The following is an 18,327-nucleotide window of genomic DNA, read 5'->3' on the forward strand; positions in this document are numbered from 1 at the left end:
TTATTTTCTAATCATATAATATTTTTATTAAACGACGCGAAAAATTACGTGCAACGCACGTAGATAGAAACTAGTATATATATATATATATATATATATAAAGGCATTTAGACAATATTTGGTTAAAATTTTAAAAGTATATATTTGAATTTAAAGTCTTTCAAAAGATTTTTTCAATTTTTAGCAAGAATTGTCCTTCAATCATTTCCGCTTCTTTAATCTTCTTTTCTTCTCCCTTTATGCTAAAGCTTACTCCCTCTATCTTAAATTATCTGTCGTGTTTCTCTCTTACACGCCCCTTAAAAAATATTAAATAGGATAAATTTTGACTATTTTACCCTTATTTATATTTTAAGATATAGAGGGTGTTTGGTCAAGCTTATAAGCTGGTCAAACTGGCTTATAAGCACCTTTTGGCTTATCTACGCGTTTGGTAAACACCCAAAGTGCTTATAAGCTAAAAGCGGCTATAAGTCATAAGTTGGTCAGCCCCAACTTATGGCTTTTCAGCTTACAAGCACTTTTAGTTTGACCAAAACTTTTACTAGTTTATCCTTAATAATATTTTTTAATTCACAAAATATTTTTCCCAAAATAAATTTCCTAACTTTCTCTTCATTGCATATTCGTTGTTCATCATTTTCATTACAAAGAAACTTTTTAGTTCATAATCTTTTGTAAAGTTTTTAAAGATATTTTAGTTATTTTAATGAAAGAACGGCTTATCAACACTTTTCTACCAAACACATCAACTGCTTATTATCAGTTTCAGCAAGTATATCCAAACACCTAAATACTTATTTAAAAAATCAGTTTCAACACTTAAAAATATTTTTTAGCACTTCAAGTTTATCAACTATTTACAATCAGCTAATCCAAACGGGTTCATAATCTCTCTTCATTTAATATTTAGTCATAATTTAGGTGTTTGTAGTTTTCAAGGATAATTATTACTAAGGGTAAAAAAGGAAAAAAATAATCAATTTTATCTTGAACTTCTAATATGACATATGACAAACAATTTGAGACAACTATTTTTAGTAATCACGACTGATAATATGAGACGGAGGGAGTACTTGACTAAACAAATTTGAAGAAGAGTTTTGCATAGATTTTTCTAATTTTAGCAAAAGCTTTTGTTCAAACAAATGTCAAGATGAAATCTTTTTAGTAGTCTTTTTTCCAAAATAAATAAATTTCTTGCATTTGTTTGGCAAAAAAAATTATGCAAAGAATAAAAAGTCTTCTTTTAGGTTTACAAAAAGTGTTCCTTGAAAATTTGTTTTTTGCGAAAACAAAAACAAATTGTTTTGAAAGCAGTCTTATGTAAATTATCTAAGCCAAATGTCATCTAAAAAAGATCTGGGTAATTAGTAAAATCACACAAGTATCATTGTATATATAACTTGTAAAGTAAGATGTCCCTCACATTAACATTCGAATTGTTTTTACCCAAATGTGCATGTTGGCTGAATTTTTTTTTACTAATGTAGAATTATTGTAAGAATTTCAAAAATTATACAAAACATATATGTGAAATGCAATTACATATATTCTAAGTTAGCAGAGTTAACACACGGTGTGAAAGATCTCATTAGCTTAAATCGAATTTTAAATTGCAATTTTTTCTATAAATTGTGAAGTAACACGATAATTGCATTTATTGAATGATGCGACTTATAAATCGCATTGAATCAACGCGATTTCGCATTCTATCAAATGATATTCATACGATACGACTTATAAAACGTATTTTTTAAAACCACCTTATAGAAGTAGGACTTACAAACAAAGTTATAAATCACATTCTGTTAATGCTACTAATAATCGTGTTTTATTAATACGACTTATAAATTGCATTATGTTAATCCTAATTATTAATAGCTGTCTCTCAATGACACTTGTAAATCGTACTATTAATGCGTTTATAAATCGCATTGGCCATTGCGATTTATTAAGTACGACTTACAAACAAACCGCAAATACAGAAGTTTGTCTCAAACTAGTGGCTCGTCAACCATTTGGCTCTGAGTGCAGAAAGGTACGGAGTTGAAGATGGGTCACCGAGTATCCCGCCGGCTGACCGCCATCTGCCTCTCTCTTCTCTTCTTCGTCTCGTCAACACACTCCTTCTATCTCCCCGGCGTTGCTCCTCGCGATTTTCACACTGTACGCTCTAAACTACTTCTATCCTTAGTTTTTTTCCCTTTTTTTTTTTTGTGTTTCAACGGTATTTTTATCAAGATAGGATCTTTTGGATCAAATAGTAATGTGATTGATCGTTTCTTAAATAATTTAAGCATATTTTAGTGTTCGGTATTCAGTAATTTCTGAAGTCTTACTATTTTACTGAGTTCATGTGACTGATAAATGATTGGATCTATGGTTTTTGACTGAGTGTTTAAGTTTTATGAAATGGGTTGCTGTTGCCTGCTTGATCTGATGTTTAGGGTAAATAAAAATGTTTGCTTTGTTTAGTACCTATAAAAAGTTTGATTTGCTTGATAAATGTGATATTTTGCTCTCTTTGTTGATAGACAAGAGTGGGTTGCTAGTGGTGAGCACCCTCCAACCAAGAGGTTGTGATTTCGAGTCGCCCCAAGAGCAATGTAGGGAGTTCTTGGAGGGAGGGAGTCGAGCGTCTATCGAAAACAGGGGTAGGGTTAAGGTCTACGTACACACTACCCTCACCAGACATCACTAGTGGATTATATTGGGTTGTTGTTGTTTGTTGTTGTTGTTGATAGACTAATTCTAACTTATAGCCTGTTTGGCCAAGCCGTAAAAATAAACTTATTTTGAGAAGTGTTTTTTTCAATAGTGCTTTTCAAAAAAGTACTTTTGGAGAAAAGAATTTGAAAAGCACTTTTGAATAATAATTTGTGTTTAGCCAATCTTTTCAAAAAGTGCTTTTATGTGTCAAATTACAAATAAGGACATGAAGAGATTTGCTTAATAGTTAATATTATATAAGTAGATAAATAATTACAAATTTTTATTATTAAAGATAATAATTAAATTTTTTATTTTATTTAATTAAAATATAAAAATAAAATTGAAAAGTACTTTATTCTTTCAAGATAATTTAAATATATTAAAAATCATCCAATAAATATGAAAGCTCATCCCAAAAGTCATTTTATATTACTTAATAGTTTAAACTAAGTAAGGTTATTTTGGTATATATAATATTTTGCAAAGGGTATTTTTGGTAGGAAGAAAAGTCAAAACTGCTTCTGCTTCTGGAGAGAAGTTACTTTTTTCTGCTTCTTCAAAACTGCTTCTGCTTCTAGCCAAAAGCACTTTTTTTTCAAAAAAAAAAAAAGCACTTTTGGCCTGCTGAGAAGCTTGGCCAAACATGCTATTAGTCAACTGAGGTAGACTCACCAGAGAAATGTAATACTCTGTCTGTCCTGCGGAGCCAGGAACTTTAGAGAATTCAAAATATAAAGGAGTAAACACATGAAGAAGCTAAGGGGACATATAATGTGTTTACACAAAAAAATTGACCTATATACACAATGCATTCTTCCGGTGAAGTGGTGTCAATTGACTGCGCTTGGACATGGGTAGCTCCACCCTTGCTAAAAGAATGACGCGGTTTGGAGTTGGAGGGTCAAAAAAAATTGTTGATTTCCAAATAATAGTAGTACCAAATAAATTGGGATAGAGGGAGTATATGTTAAAGCTCCAAAAACGTATTTCAAAGAGAAAGAAACCATGAAGGTCTTCCTATTTAAGAGATCACTTGAAGTGTTGCTTTTCCAACTGAGCTTGATTTACTTGAAGTCACCAGATGTTTGTCTATTGGGTTAACCTGACGTCTTGGACTTGTTGCTGGATAGAATCCATTAGAAAAGAGAATCAGTTGAATAAATCGGTGTTTGGGTGTCACGTTTTGCTATATATGTTTATATCTGTTGCTTTTGATTGTTCCCCCTTACTAAAAAAGATTGTGTTCCCTAGAGCTTCCTCTGTAGTTTTATTGTTTCTAACAAAGCTTCCTTTTCTGTGTTCCTCTTCTTCTTTAACAGGGTGATCCACTTTCTGTTAAAGTGAACAAGCTGTCATCTACCAAGACACAACTTCCCTATGACTATTACTACCTGAAGTACTGCAAACCTACAAAAATTTTGAATAGTGCAGAGAATTTGGGGGAGGTTCTTCGAGGGGACCGCATAGAGAATTCAGTTTATACTGTAAGGATATATGCTTTTATAGTCTAATGATGGTTTTATGTACTTATGTGTGCACTCGCTAACTGGATCTATATTTTAATCATCTGTTCACAGTTCCAAATGAGACAAGAACAGTCATGCCAAGTGGTGTGTCGGCAAAAACTTGATGCCGAATCTGCAAAGAACTTCAAGGAAAAAATTGATGATGAATACAGAGTCAATATGTAAGAGTAAATTTTCTTTAGCATTGTTCCCTTTATATTTTGTTCACTCCTGCCATTTGTGATACTTCTGTTCATGTTTTTTGCGTGAAATGAAAATTTAATATCAATCACATGGTGTTGCAGGATTTTGGATAACCTTCCTGTTGCTGTTCGTAGACAGAGGCGGGATGGAAGTCGGTCAACTACTTATGAGCATGGTTTCCGCGTTGGTTTCAAGGGGAATTATGCTGGGGTTAGTGATGTCTCTGAATTGTCAGATATGATAGCTTAATCTTCTCAAAATAATATAAATGTTTATGCATTCCACTTGCTTCTGTCAGAGCAAAGAGGAGAAATATTTTATAAACAACCACTTAAGCTTTCAAGTCATGTACCACAAGGATCCTGAAACTGATACTGCTCGTATTGTTGGATTTGAAGTCACTCCAAACAGGTTTAAATGCTTAACACCTATGACTTCTGAATCTATTTTAATTCCTCTCACCCCAGGGGGGCGGGGGGTTGTAACTCTAGCCTATCTGTTATCTTCTGATAATTTTATTAACAGCATTAATCACGAATACAAGGAGTGGAATGACAAGAACCCTCAAGTGTCAACATGCAACGAGAATACAAAAAATTTGATACAAGGTACCGCTATTCCACAGGAAGTAGATACAGATAAGGAGGTTGTATTCACATATGATGTTTCTTTCAAGGTATTCTCTTATTGAATCTTTAATTCCTTGTCCTTCCTGCTTCAGGCTTCAAGATATTCTTCGCTGATTCTGGATATCCTATCCACTATTATCTATCTTTCTCCAGGAAAGCGATGTAAAGTGGGCTTCTCGTTGGGATACATACCTTCTCATGAATGATGATCAGATTCACTGGTTTTCCATCATAAATTCTCTTATGATTGTCCTTTTCCTGTCCGGTATGGTTGCCATGATCATGATGAGAACTTTGTACAGAGATATTGCGAACTATAATCAATTGGAAACACAAGATGAAGCTCAAGAAGAAACAGGATGGAAGCTTGTTCATGGAGATGTTTTCCGTCCTCCAATTAATTCTGGATTACTGTGTGTTTATGTCGGGACCGGTGTTCAAATACTTGCAATGACACTAGTCACAATGATCTTTGCTCTGCTAGGTTTCTTGTCACCTTCCAACCGCGGTGGACTAATGACTGCCACGGTTCTGTTATGGGTTTTCATGGGCTTGTTGGCTGGGTATACTTCTGCACGTCTATACAAAATGTTCAAGGGAACAGAGTGGAAAAGGATTACCTTGAAAACTGCTTTCATGTTCCCTGGTATACTTTTTGCCATCTTCTTCGTATTGAATGCTCTCATCTGGGAAGAGCGATCTTCTGGGGCAGTGCCATTTGGAACCATGTTTGCTCTTGTTTGCTTATGGTTTGGAATCTCGGTCCCCTTAGTGTTTGTCGGAAGCTACCTTGGATATAAGAAGCCAGCCATTGAAGACCCTATTAAGACGAACAAAATCCCTAGGCAAATACCAGAGCAAGCATGGTACATGAGACCAGCTTTTTCTATACTTATTGGGGGTATTCTCCCATTTGGAGCTGTTTTCATTGAGCTGTTCTTCATCTTGACCTCCATATGGCTGAACCAGTACTACTATATCTTTGGTTTCCTTTTCATCGTTTTTCTGATCTTGATAATCACATGTGCCGAGATAGCCGTCGTGCTCTGTTACTTCCAGTTGTGCAGTGAAGACTATCATTGGTGGTGGAGAGCTTATCTTACTGCTGGATCCTCTGCTTTATACCTGTTCCTCTACTCCATCTTCTATTTCTTCACCAAGTTGGAAATCACAAAGTTGGTTTCAGCAATCTTGTATTTTGGCTATATGTTGATTGCATCATATGCCTTCTTTGTGTTAACAGGAACAATTGGATTCTATGCTTGCTTCTGGTTTGTTCGAAAGATCTACTCCTCGGTGAAGATCGACTGATCACAAGGGAGCCTCATAATATGTTGTTATTGTAGTGAAATGATGTAGGTTCTTATGTGCCAAGGTAAAAGGTAGAAAGTTTTCTTGCTTCAAAGAACAAGGGCTAAAGAGAGGAAGTTCCCAGGCTAGCATAGGTTTAGTCTGTATCTTGTCATCATATTTTTCGTTTAAACAGATGCCTGCATTCTTGATTGTACTATCTAGCTATACGATTTGGTGAAATTTTTGATAAAATTTTGTTCATCTCGAATCTTATGATGATGTAAACAAATCTGAGGTGCTTTAAGCCTCTGGAGTCATTGCTATTTGTAAATGAATTCTGCAATGGGAATACGTGGCGACTTTCCTATGTTATTTACATCAGGTTAGCCACTTTCGTGGCCTTGTATCTAGAAGTTAGCTGCTTTTTCAAAAGGGAAAAGGGCAATATACCCCTGTACTTTCGAAAAATGTTTAAATATACCCTTCATTATACTATGAGTCCAAATATATTATGTCGCTATACTTTAGATTCAAATATACCCCTCATTTAAACGGAGTGACACATGTCATCGTCCTATTGGCCAATTCTAAATATTTCCTAATTAATTAAAGACCCATACCCGAAAAATAATTTTCTAAAGCAATTTTTTTTACTAAAAACTGAAAAAACGAAAATATTTTTTTTTCTAATTTTTACAAAAAAATGGCTTTGAAAAAAACTGAAAAAACTGAAAAGTATTTTCTAAAGCAATTTTTTTGTAAAAACTAAAAAAAAATATTTTCGTTTTTTTCATTTTTTAGTAAAAATAATTTCAGTTTTTTTCAGTTTTTACAAAAAAAAATTGCTTTAGAAAATATTTTTCGTTTTTTCCAGTTTTTAGTAAAAATAATTTCAGTTTTTTCTAATTTTTAGTAAAAATAATTTTAGTTTTTTCAGTTTTTACAAAAAAAATTGCTTTAGAAAATATTTTTCAGTTTTTTCAGTTTTTTTTTAAGTAATTTTTTTGTAAAAACTGAAATAAATATTTTCGTTTTTTCCAGTTTTTAGTAAAAATAATTTCAGTTTTTTCTAATTTTTAGTAAAAATAATTTCAGTGTTTTTCTTTTTTTACAAAAAAAATTGCTTTAGAAAATTATTTTTCGGGTATGGGTAATGAGTATGAGTCTTTTTAATTAATTAGGAGATATTTAGAATTGGTCAATTGGACGATGACACATGTCATCCATTTAAATGAGGGGTATATTTGAACCCAAAATATAACAACATGAGTATATTTGGACTCATAATATAACGAAGGATATATTTAAACATTTTTCAAAAGTACACGAGTATATTTGGCTTTTTTCCCTTTTCAAAATTAGACCAAATCTGTAGTAGACAAGCAGTCTTTTCTTAAATTGATAAGTTAGCAGACTAAAAATGCCAGAAATTTGGGATAGGAATCCAAAGATCTTCAAATGTATGTGCAGTGGGTTGACTCATAATGGTTAGTTGAGCAACGAAGATGAAGGCCTAACTTGCGCATTTGGAGGTAAAAAGTTAAGCAATATATCAATTCAACAAATTAAAATAACTGAGATTTTTAAGAAGAAAAAAGGAGAGTTTTTAAATTATGCAAAGAATGCATCACCCGGTACACAAGCCAGGCAGCACAAGATGAAGTACAAGATAGAGAAAACATCTTAAAAGAGAGCTTGATGTTATTGCAACGTCACAGTAACATTACTACTAGTGCAGAGCAATGAATAATTGCTTTCTTACGTAGATAAATACAATATTGAAATCCCTCAACTGAAAAGGGCTTATAGATTCTACCACTAAAAATACTGCACACGGCCACATCAAGAATCATGTAGATGTGCACTTGGACCAACTCAAACTCTTGTTTTACAGAACACAGGCGTACACCAACCAATCTGACAGTAACTTATACAATGTACAGAATCTTCCCCCGTAGTTTTTCAATAAATATGAGCTTTGACCTTTTGGATGTGTTGCATATCTGTACAACTTCACCCTCAGTGAAGCCAAAAAATGATTTTGGTGATCCTTGGATGTGAAGTAGCTTCTTGAAATAATTCAGAAAAAGAATACTTAACTATTGCTATCGTGTATAATAGTACTAGCTGAAACCTTGTTTGTTTGTTTATCCTCAGTATCATCAACTGCAGATAGCTTCGACTGAGAGTTTCTTCATAACACCTGGACATGGATCACCACCAAAAATTTCTGGCGTCACAGGTACTGTGCACGACTCTTGCCCGATGCAATACTGAAAAAAACAGAAAACAAAAAAATGCAATTAGTTCAGTCAGAAAATAACATCCTGCAACTGCTTGCATAAATAAGAGGAAAAACTTAGCGCGATTAGGTCCAAGGGAACAATGCATTAGGATCTTATTTTCTAGGGGAAGACCGAAAAAAAAATCAATTTTGACAGCTACAACTAGTTATAACTGTGAATTTTGTCCAAGTTATTCTTCTAGAATATGGTGGTAAAATCACAAGCAAGATTTATTACCTTTTCAAAAGCATCATATGAGTGGTGGGCATGGCAGCTTCCTTCCCTGAAGCTTCCACAAACCCCCTGTGGTGATCCAAAACTTGCAAATTTGATTGAAGTAATCTTTTGACCAGGAGCACAACTTAAGTGCGCTCTAGGCCTGAGTGGTTTGTCAACTTTCCCAGATGCTTGCATCTGCCAATTCACTAACTGTGGTTGCCATTCATTTATATCTGCGCAGACACTTGCTAATTCTCTCTTGACCAAAGAAATTGCATTGGGATCCCCTCCCCATTCTTCAAATACAACTAACAAGTTTCCAGTAGGATGCAGCCAAGAACGTGGCACGTGATACCTGAATATCATGATTCTCAGTTAATAGCGAGCTTCTTGTTACACCAGAGGAAAATGCACCAAAAAGGTTTGTCATTACTTACCATCTCTGTGAGGCCTCTCCACAGTTACTTTGGCACTTATCCTCACTAAAGAAACCTGCATAGTTACAGGCACCACACGTACCAGATGCTTTATATCCAGGCCAGTATCGTCCAAGACTTTGTCCGTTTATCCACACTTGACCTTTGCCCATGACATTCATATCTAAAGCCAAAGGCTCATTTCCAGCTGGAGCATTGAAAGTGGTCTGGAAATATGAAGAGCTTGATATGAAAATTATTACGGTAAAATAAAACAATTAACCACTACAGATTACTCTAATAATTGAGCTTAAGATAAATCAAATATTCATTAACGAACAAGGCATAGATATGAGTTATGCACCTTGAACCAGGTGAGAGGCTGTCTCTGAGCCACCAAAGAGCCTTCAACCCACTCAACAGACGAGCTGCCACTGAGCGAATGAAGATTCAAGGCTTCTCCTTTTAGACCAACCTGGTCAAGAAAGTTAAAAAGTCAAATAAACTGGCAGTTAAAACAACTAAATTATCTGTCAAACGTTTCAAAAAGACAAACCTTGTAAGACCATTTCCGCCATGTTAAATCTCTTTTGCCCTCGTCAAGACCACTGAGTGAAACTGGCCCAAGAACACCAGTGTTCCATGTCTCAAAATGTGGGCCAATATTCTGAGTTCGAGCACAAGTAAAAACAAGCCAAGTGAACATGTGTACTTGAAGTACCAAAGTGTGACTCTGAAAATTAATTTTTGTGTGTGTGTGTGTGTGTGTGCAGTCTTTAGAGCCATGCAACTGCCTATGAGGATATACACTGTCATATGGACGACAATAGAGAAAGAGGGGCAAGATGGAGTGAGAACAAACCGGAAGACCAACAGCAATGCTTAGCAGAGAAATCTTGTTTACACCAGCTCTCAGATTTACTGCTTTATTGAAAGTAAGTTTCTGGCTTTTTAGACTTCCATATACAGTTCCTGCAAAAAAAAAAAAAAAACGATTTAACCAACCGAGACGTTATATAACTAACTTGTGGTTATACAGTGGAATGTCGGTGGCTTATTTTTTATTATCACATAAATTATCGCGTTGCTTGAGGGTTCCTGATGACACCAAACAGTTTCTCACCATGGAGGAGCCAGGGGCGGAAAGGCGTTCACCGGAAAATTACACTATATATACTAGGTCAAAGTTATTTATTATACATATATAGTAGATATTGATTCCCCTCGACTTCTTCGTATGTTTACTTCTTTATATCTTGACCCTTACTGAAATTCCTGTTGGGCCACTGGTTCTCACCTTTCAAATATTTAAAGAACAAATCCATTGCAAATAGATTTTTTTTAAAATTGACATAAAGCCAACAGAAATCTAATACTGTTTCATCATTTTTGTTATTTCCTTAAAATTTGAAGGATCAGTGCAGAACTAAAGATGCAAGTGTAAAGCTCGTGAAAAACAAATAATCATGTGACATACCTGCTAATTGATCATTCACGAAAACATGCAAAGCAGGACCAGCTGAAGAGACTCTAAGCCAAGGCCATTTTCCGCTACTCAAAAACCCTTCTCTTGGATCAATCTTGACACTGAAGATAGACATAAATGATCTTAAACTTGTGCGGAAGCTAAAGTATTAAAATGTCATTAATTTTCCTACTTTTGACATACGAAGCAGCACTCAGAAACTATGAGAAGCTACACAAGCACTTACTCGGTCATATACCACAAATAATCTGACACATCTCTTGTGGTATTTATCTGTTCCAGTAACCCAACAACCGTGAAAGTATTGTCTTCATAAGATGCTGGCTCATCATTGTATGACTGCCAAGAAAATCCCCTATTTACTGGAGTCATCTTCATCAGAGCACTTTGAGCACCAACCTTCACATGGAATTAAAAGAGCCGTTAGTCGCAGTAAGTGGTAAGAGGTAAGGAATTCTCTTTTTCATAACTCATTAATGTTTACTTAGAATTTGAGATGCAATTTCATTGTTATGCATCAAATAGCATAAATGCTTAATGGAGAGAGTCCAGTTCTCACCCTTGCAGTATTATATACGGTGTTCTTGCAGTCGGGTAGAATGCTGATAGACCAGGGTGGTAAGTTATAATGCCTGTTCGCGAAGGCCACTGTAGCAAAAGAATGTTGGTTGTAGTTTGCAAGGAATGCAGCACACGCCCCAGACTTCGACCTAAAAACACGGGCCTGCGGAAGAAATAGCAGTTAATTTCACTTCAGATTTCACATATACGTCGACTGCTCAAGAATTGCAACAAACCTTACCTCTTGATAGTGTCCAAGGGATGTCACAGTTGGATCGCCAGATACCAAAGCTGGTTCACAAAGCTTTATTGCTCTATGCAGATCTTTCAGATGACCCCACTTAGGTTGCCGTAACAATCCTAACGATCAAAAGGAAAAAAGAAACTTCATTTGGCTAAACAATCTAGTTCTTCTTCAGCTTCTTTTTTTTTTCTCTTTCGCGTCTTATTTCAAGCGGTAAACCATGAACATAAGAAACCTCATCAGCAAGAAATTATCTTTTCACAGCAATAACCAAACTTGAAAGTGTGATATCATATTCGTTGCAGAATAGGACTCGTCAAACCAATCACATTAGATGATATAATCACTATCAGCTAAGCCATCAAAAGTTACTGAAATTTCAAGCTTGGGAAACCAGGAAGCTTTTAAAAGAAGCAAATAGATACTTTTGTCACCGGCTTTTGCTTCAAATGCAGCTGGCATCAGGGGCAGATGCAACATAGGACCACCGGGTTCATCTGAACTCTGTACTTTCTACGCGGAACATAAATTTACGTGAAAAAATCCACCAAAATTGCATAAAATAATAGATCTGAACCCATAATTTTAAAAATAAAATAAATTCAATGTCGAGAATCTTAAAGATTGAACTCATAGAACTTAAATTATGGATCTTCTCTGGCTGACATGACTTACTACACCATCATATATCTATTGGTTGGCTTTTTTATTAGATTAATAACAGGTGGTAACCTCAAAGCATTCAACCTAAATTGTTACTCAATTCAAATAAAACAACTTGGTCAAAGAGTCCACTTTTCCATGGTTATGAAATGATAGAATTCTGATCTTAGCTCCTTCTTAAATGAAGATATTTAGTAGACTCAAATTTAAAGGAAAAAGTGCATACCAAATTCATCAAGTGGTGCATCATAATCATAACTAGTAGCAATAAATGGGCCACCAGCAGTCCTACCAAAGTTTGTTCCTCCATGATACTGAACCAAGAAAGAAATAAACATCATAAAACAATGCTCTTTGATTCATAAGCAATAGTAAATCTTGAAAATTAAAAGGGCAGCCCGGTGCACTAAGCTACCACTATGAGCGGGGTCCAGGAAAGGGCAGGACCACAAGGGTTTATTGTACACAGTCTTACCCTGCATTTTTGCAAGAAACTGTTTCCACGGCTCGAGCCCGTGGCAATAACTTTATATCCCAAGGCTCCCGTTCTAACTCTTGAAAATTAAATATTAAAAAGAAAACGCTCAATATACCATGTAGTAATTGATGAATGAGCCCCCAGTCTGTATAAATTTAGCAACACCAAATGCTAAGTCCTCAACAGGACGATAAGGAACTGGACCTCCAAATTCAGTGAACCTGCAAAAATTAATAATATAAAATTATTTCCAACATGGACTGTTGCTAAGATGTAAAATAAGAAACTGATCATTTATTGCTTCTGAAATATGTGTTTGCAAATTTACCATGCAGTCCAGGCTTCTGTCCACATCTTGGGTTTATAAGCCTTGTTTGGTGAGAAGGTGTCGCAGTAGAAACCATTGCAAGTATTAATCTAAACATGGGAAAGAGATACATTTTGAGTAAGATAATAAAGGAAGAAATATAAGAAATAGTTCTAACTTAACAAAAAAAAATGACACTATTAGCATTGAAAATCAAACAAATTTCTTTGACCATGATCTTTTCAAGAATTTTTAATTTCTTAATTAAGTGGCTGTGATTTAAAGTAGTTATATATAAATTTCTATTTACATGTTCAATCTCTCACAAAAAATACTTGCATTTGCCCTGCCTCACTCCAGGGGCAGATTTAGGCCGTTTGAAAGGTAAACGTGAACGATGGTCTTTCTAACAAACTAGGTATTTTATGTATATATTTTGTAAAATTGATCTAATATCATCTGTTGAACCTCGGCTCCAAAAAGGACGAATAATACACTTGGTTGAACGCTGAGTTATTTATCCAAAGGAACACATCCCCTTTATGTCACTAATAAAAATATGAAAACAAAGTAGTATTATAGAACTTATTCCCTAAACATTTTCACATTTACACCATAAATAAAGTAGAAATCAGATAAAAATATCTAACCAGACTGCAAGACAAGGAATTACTGTATGTATTAATTTGGTTGCAACTGTGATTCAATAATAGGATTAAAGTTAGAAAGGTGTATTCATACTTGGTAATAGACAAATTAACATGGTCTCAAGTCGGTGATCCAAAAAATGACAAATGTGAGTGATATTTGATGAAACGACAGGAGAAAAGACAGGTATGCTTTAAACAATAGACATACCATGTGTAGGATTTAATTTATCAATAATGAGAAGAAAAATAAAAACGACAAACAAGAAAGAGCAAATTAATGAGTTGTTATAGGGGCAAAACTTACGACAGGATCTGGAGCATCATTTTGCTTGCACATGACCCATGGGACACCTGTCCCAAGATCCAACGCCATTTTTGCTGCCCATTCTGAGTAAGATTTACCTGCTTCACCTAGTCTCAACTCTATTGGCCCATATTCATTCTCAATCTGCCATTTAAGTGGCCATTTGGACATAAGAATTGTGAAATTCCGATAAAAAGTGAATTTTTTTTTTCTGAAAATGGTATTTAAAAATTAAAACTGTTTTTAAATTTTTGTGAGTAATTGAAGTTAAAATTTTAAAAAATAATTTTTGGAGTTTTTCAAATTTCAAAAAAATCTGAGATTTTACGTGAAATTTGAAATTTACATTGCCAAACACTAATTCCTAATAAATAAATAAAAAAAGTGAACTTTTTTTTGGCCAAACGGGCCCTAAGTTAAATCAAAGAAAGAAAATTGCTTTCAACAATTTACCTCTCATTTTTAGCTATAGGAAAAAAATTGTACTGGAATTAAGGAAAATAGAAAGGAATTAAGAACTTCTTTAACAACCTGTGATAGTATTATAGGACCACCCTGAGATTCGTACAGCCGTTCTGCTTTCATCATATTAACAATCTTGGTAGTGAATTTTTGCATTGCAGCCTTTGTTATAGTAGCAATTTAGGCATGAAAAGAAATAGAGCCAAAATTAGAAACCAATGACATTAAAGTAATACTTACGAATTTATAGGTATTTTTTTAAATCTAATTACCTTGAAAGGCCCATTATCTGTTCTGAAACTGATACCTGGAACATACTTCAGCCAAACAGGGAAACCCCTAAAATTGAAACAGATAAAGCAAATCAAGAACTTAACTTTATGCCAAAATGGGTAATTACAATTTTAGCAGATAGGATAACAAGTTTATATACCCAAAATTCCATTCAGCACAAGCGTAAGGTCCAACTCTGAGATGCACATAAAGTCCTGCTTGGTGCACTAGCTTAATAAACTTCACTAGATCATACCTCTCTTCAAAGTAATACTGTAAAATGAAAGAAAAAAGAAGAGGAAATTGAATATCAGTACAAGTAAGTCATGAAAATTACCACTAAAGGTCTCAACTTTTACTCACTTTGCCTTGTTCAGGCTCATGCCCATTCCAGAAAACATAAGTCTGAATCACATCTATGCCTCCTTTTTTCGCCTTCTGAATTAAATCCGGCCACATCTGTGCAATACCAAACAAGGAATTTAAAGACACCATTTTGCCAAAAGAAAATCTTGAACAAAAAATGGGACATAACATAAATGATAAAACAAACAAAGTGCATTGTAATACCTCAGGGGTGCTTCTTGGGTAGTGAATAGATCCAGAAATAAGAATTCTTTTTTGGCCATTTACAATTATAGCATTTCGGTCATATGACACAGAAGCTAATCCGGAAAAAACACATGAACCCAATAACACTAACAACATCAGCAACACATTCGACATTACTAGCCTCGACACCATGTTGATTAGCATTGAGAACTCAGTCGCAAGTCTCAAGCTTGTGCCTTTACAAGAAATGACCTTTATTCCCAACCTTATCCCTTCTTTTCTTGCTACACTTTATTCTATAACTCTGTTATCTAGAAAGAAAAACATTAGGAGCGGGAAAGGAAAACAGCTGTGTTTAGTCTGAAATTTTCTTAAACTTTTTCCTACTTGTACAGCGTTAAAAGAATAAAGTTTAGAGTGTGTGTGATGAAATGAGGACTTGGGACTTAACAAAAAATTCCAGCTGTTTATAAACACCAAAAGTACGGATTAGTTTGAAAGTGAAAGTGGGACCATTTTTTAACTGTACCATGAAAATGGGTCCCATATTTGGCGTTTCCTACGCTTTTCCTAAAGCTCATCACTGCAACAAATTTATTATAGTAGATCTGAATTCTGACGATAACATATAGAAAATCATACTAGTCAATTCTGTAACTGATAAATTGACATAAAGATATGTATTAGGAGTATTTGATTAGTTATAATTAAATGATAGTAACACTTATATAAAGAACAGTTTTTTGTCAGGCTGAAAGTTTCCTCTGCATGCATTTTTGACAAATAATAGGTGAATATGTAGTATTTAGTACGACGAAAGTCATTTTTAGGTATATATTTTTTACAAAATAGGTTATTTTTTTAAATTGTAAGTGAAAAGTTTTTCTTAAAAGAATTTTATTAGACTGACGCTAATGTTAGCAAATTGGATAGAGTTTTAGTGAAATTTTTGAGAAAATTTATAAAAATATATAAATGTCGAGTTGAGTAGAAATATGAAACTAGTGTTGGAATATTTAGGAAGAAAAAATGAGAGTGCCATAAATTATTTTTCCCTTGTTTCTTAAAAGCATTTTTCTAACAATATTTTCGGTGATATCTAACGCACCCGTAAATTAATTAGGCATTAACAGCTGTTTGACTCTGTTATTATCTTTTTCTTTTTTACACATCTCTGTTTGGCTCGGTTAGAAAAGACGAACTTTAACACGGTGTTTCAAGCAGATGTACAAAGATTCTCCACTGTTCCGGCCTTATTGGCCGGAGCTTTATGTTTGTTCTTGGGGCCGCTTTCTCAATCGCTTAAAACGCAAGTACAACTGTCTCTATACAAATGGTCTCATATAATTGGACAGTGCGCTTCACGTCTCAGTTAAAGCATATGATACAAATTCTTCTAGGAAAGTACGCTTTGTGTAATTGGCCTGTCGTATGCATGGTTTGGCTAAAATTTCTAAGTAATAAAATTAAAAGCTATTATTAATCTAAATTTAATTGTAAAGTATTTTTAAAATAAATTTTTATTTTATTTGTTATTTTTCGCATGTTGAGAGAAAATAATAATTTATTTTTTTTGTTTTTTCTTTAGCATTAATTATTTATTTCAAATTATTTTTCAAATCAATTAAGACTATATACAATTAATATGTATATCATAACAAATTATGTACTTTATTTATTATTTCTTAAAAGGCACGGGAGGTCCAAATTGGACAACTAAAAGTGAACGCAAGGAGTACTAATCTCCAGGTGTTTGTGTTGTCTCGAGTTTTTAAAAATTGACTTTGAAATTTTGTAAAATAAAATCGGTAACGGAGTTTCTATTTATTTATTTTGCAGAGTTAGAAAATTGTGGTTAGAAACTTCCAATAAAAAGTTAGTATTTGATTTTGTTAAAAACTCAAAAATTAACTTATAAATTTAATTTCAAAACTTGAAACAAACAGAAATTAAAACTCATAGGTCTTCTAGAAGAGGTTCCCAGAATATATCATAGGCAAGGAAACTTAAAAACGAAAATTAGAATTTTTATTGTTTTGGTGCTTCAACACGAATTTGAAAAGGAAATGTTAAGTATGAAGGCAGCTTTAGACATTAAAACTCCCCTTCATTTTCTAGTCTTTTCATTTCTCCAAGTTCCTACTTAGATTTGAGATACTTGTCATGGTTAAAAATTAATGGATGAAATTTAATTAAATAAATTAAAGCACTAAGCATAGTTAAAGTATTTAGTTTCTTCTTTTATCTATTTTCAAAAAATAATATCTTTTACAATTCAATAATTATAGCTACACATTATCTAACATTCCTTCTCTCTTTCTTGTAGTAGTTTTCTTTCCATGAGTTAATTATTTTTGACTTCTACAAAATCTTCTTACATTCTCATTAAAAAGAAATTAAAAAAATATGAGAAGTAAATTCCAACCTTTGACAATAAAAATTAAAGAACGGTACAAATTTACTTTGAGAAAAATATAAAATAACAGAGAAATGACAACTCAAGTTGAGCCTCAAAATGGATTTGTACCGTTTTTTAATTTTTATTGTCAAATGTTGGAATTTACTTCTAATATTTTATTTTATTTTTTTAATGAGAATACAAGAAGATTTTTTAGAAGTGAAAAGAAAAATTAACTCATGGAAAAATAATCACTACAAAAAAAGAGAAGAAATATTAGATATTCTTATATACCACCACACAACAACTTGAATAAAGCAACATGTTATAGTTTACAAAGTAACATCTCAAAAGGCAAAGAATAAGAGCAGTAATAAGCAAAAATAGAGGGGGAAAACTAGTAGAATCATAGGAAGTTTACCGTTAAAAGATATTATTTGGAAATAGATAAAAAAAAAAAAATTAAATACTTTAATCACGGTTAATTTATTTAATTAAATCTCATCCATTAATTTTTAATCATGACAAGTGTCTCAAATCTAAATAGGAACTTGGAGAAATGGAGAGACTAGAAAATGGAGGGGAGTTGGATCCGTATAAAAGTAAAACTGATGAATAGTGTCTAATAGCACCATTTACTAATTTGTAACAGAAAACCTGAAAATGTGGATTTTATTCAGTTT

General features: G+C 33.6%; 2 protein-coding genes across 3 annotated transcripts; one reads left to right on the forward strand and one right to left on the reverse strand.

Moving 5' to 3' along the window:
* The first annotated feature begins 1,966 nt into the window (after positions 1-1,966).
* On the forward strand, positions 1,967-6,718 carry LOC104100565 (transmembrane 9 superfamily member 7-like). 2 transcript variants are annotated; one of them, XR_011408853.1, is made up of 8 exons: positions 1,967-2,169; positions 4,035-4,199; positions 4,293-4,402; positions 4,526-4,634; positions 4,723-4,835; positions 4,950-5,100; positions 5,207-6,435; positions 6,466-6,560. XR_011408853.1 is itself a non-coding variant. In XM_009607822.4 (7 exons), exons 1-7 carry the CDS (start codon positions 2,056-2,058, stop codon positions 6,362-6,364), a joined length of 1,920 nt encoding a protein of 639 aa, XP_009606117.1. In that variant the 5' UTR covers positions 1,967-2,055; the 3' UTR covers positions 6,365-6,718. The 2 variants fall into 2 exon arrangements, 1 of the variants encoding a protein (XP_009606117.1); XM_009607822.4 differs by having other exon boundaries at positions 5,207-6,718.
* Positions 6,719-8,027: 1,309 nt separating this feature from the next.
* LOC104100564 (beta-galactosidase-like) lies at positions 8,028-15,687 on the reverse strand. Its single transcript, XM_070177803.1, has 19 exons — positions 15,265-15,687; positions 15,058-15,153; positions 14,855-14,967; positions 14,694-14,760; positions 14,491-14,583; positions 13,960-14,103; positions 13,027-13,115; positions 12,814-12,919; positions 12,447-12,534; positions 11,555-11,673; positions 11,312-11,476; positions 10,979-11,151; positions 10,744-10,853; positions 10,129-10,238; positions 9,823-9,933; positions 9,631-9,741; positions 9,288-9,493; positions 8,869-9,205; positions 8,028-8,619 (listed from the first exon to the last, which is right to left on the reverse strand). The coding sequence occupies exons 1-19, from the start codon at positions 15,448-15,450 to the stop codon at positions 8,509-8,511; spliced, it is 2,535 nt and encodes an 844-aa protein (XP_070033904.1). The 5' UTR covers positions 15,451-15,687; the 3' UTR covers positions 8,028-8,508.
* Between the last annotated feature and the right edge of the window lie 2,640 nt (positions 15,688-18,327).

Source organism: Nicotiana tomentosiformis, chromosome 6 (assembly GCF_000390325.3).
Source record: "Nicotiana tomentosiformis chromosome 6, ASM39032v3, whole genome shotgun sequence".
NCBI classification, from domain to species: domain Eukaryota; kingdom Viridiplantae; phylum Streptophyta; class Magnoliopsida; order Solanales; family Solanaceae; genus Nicotiana; species Nicotiana tomentosiformis.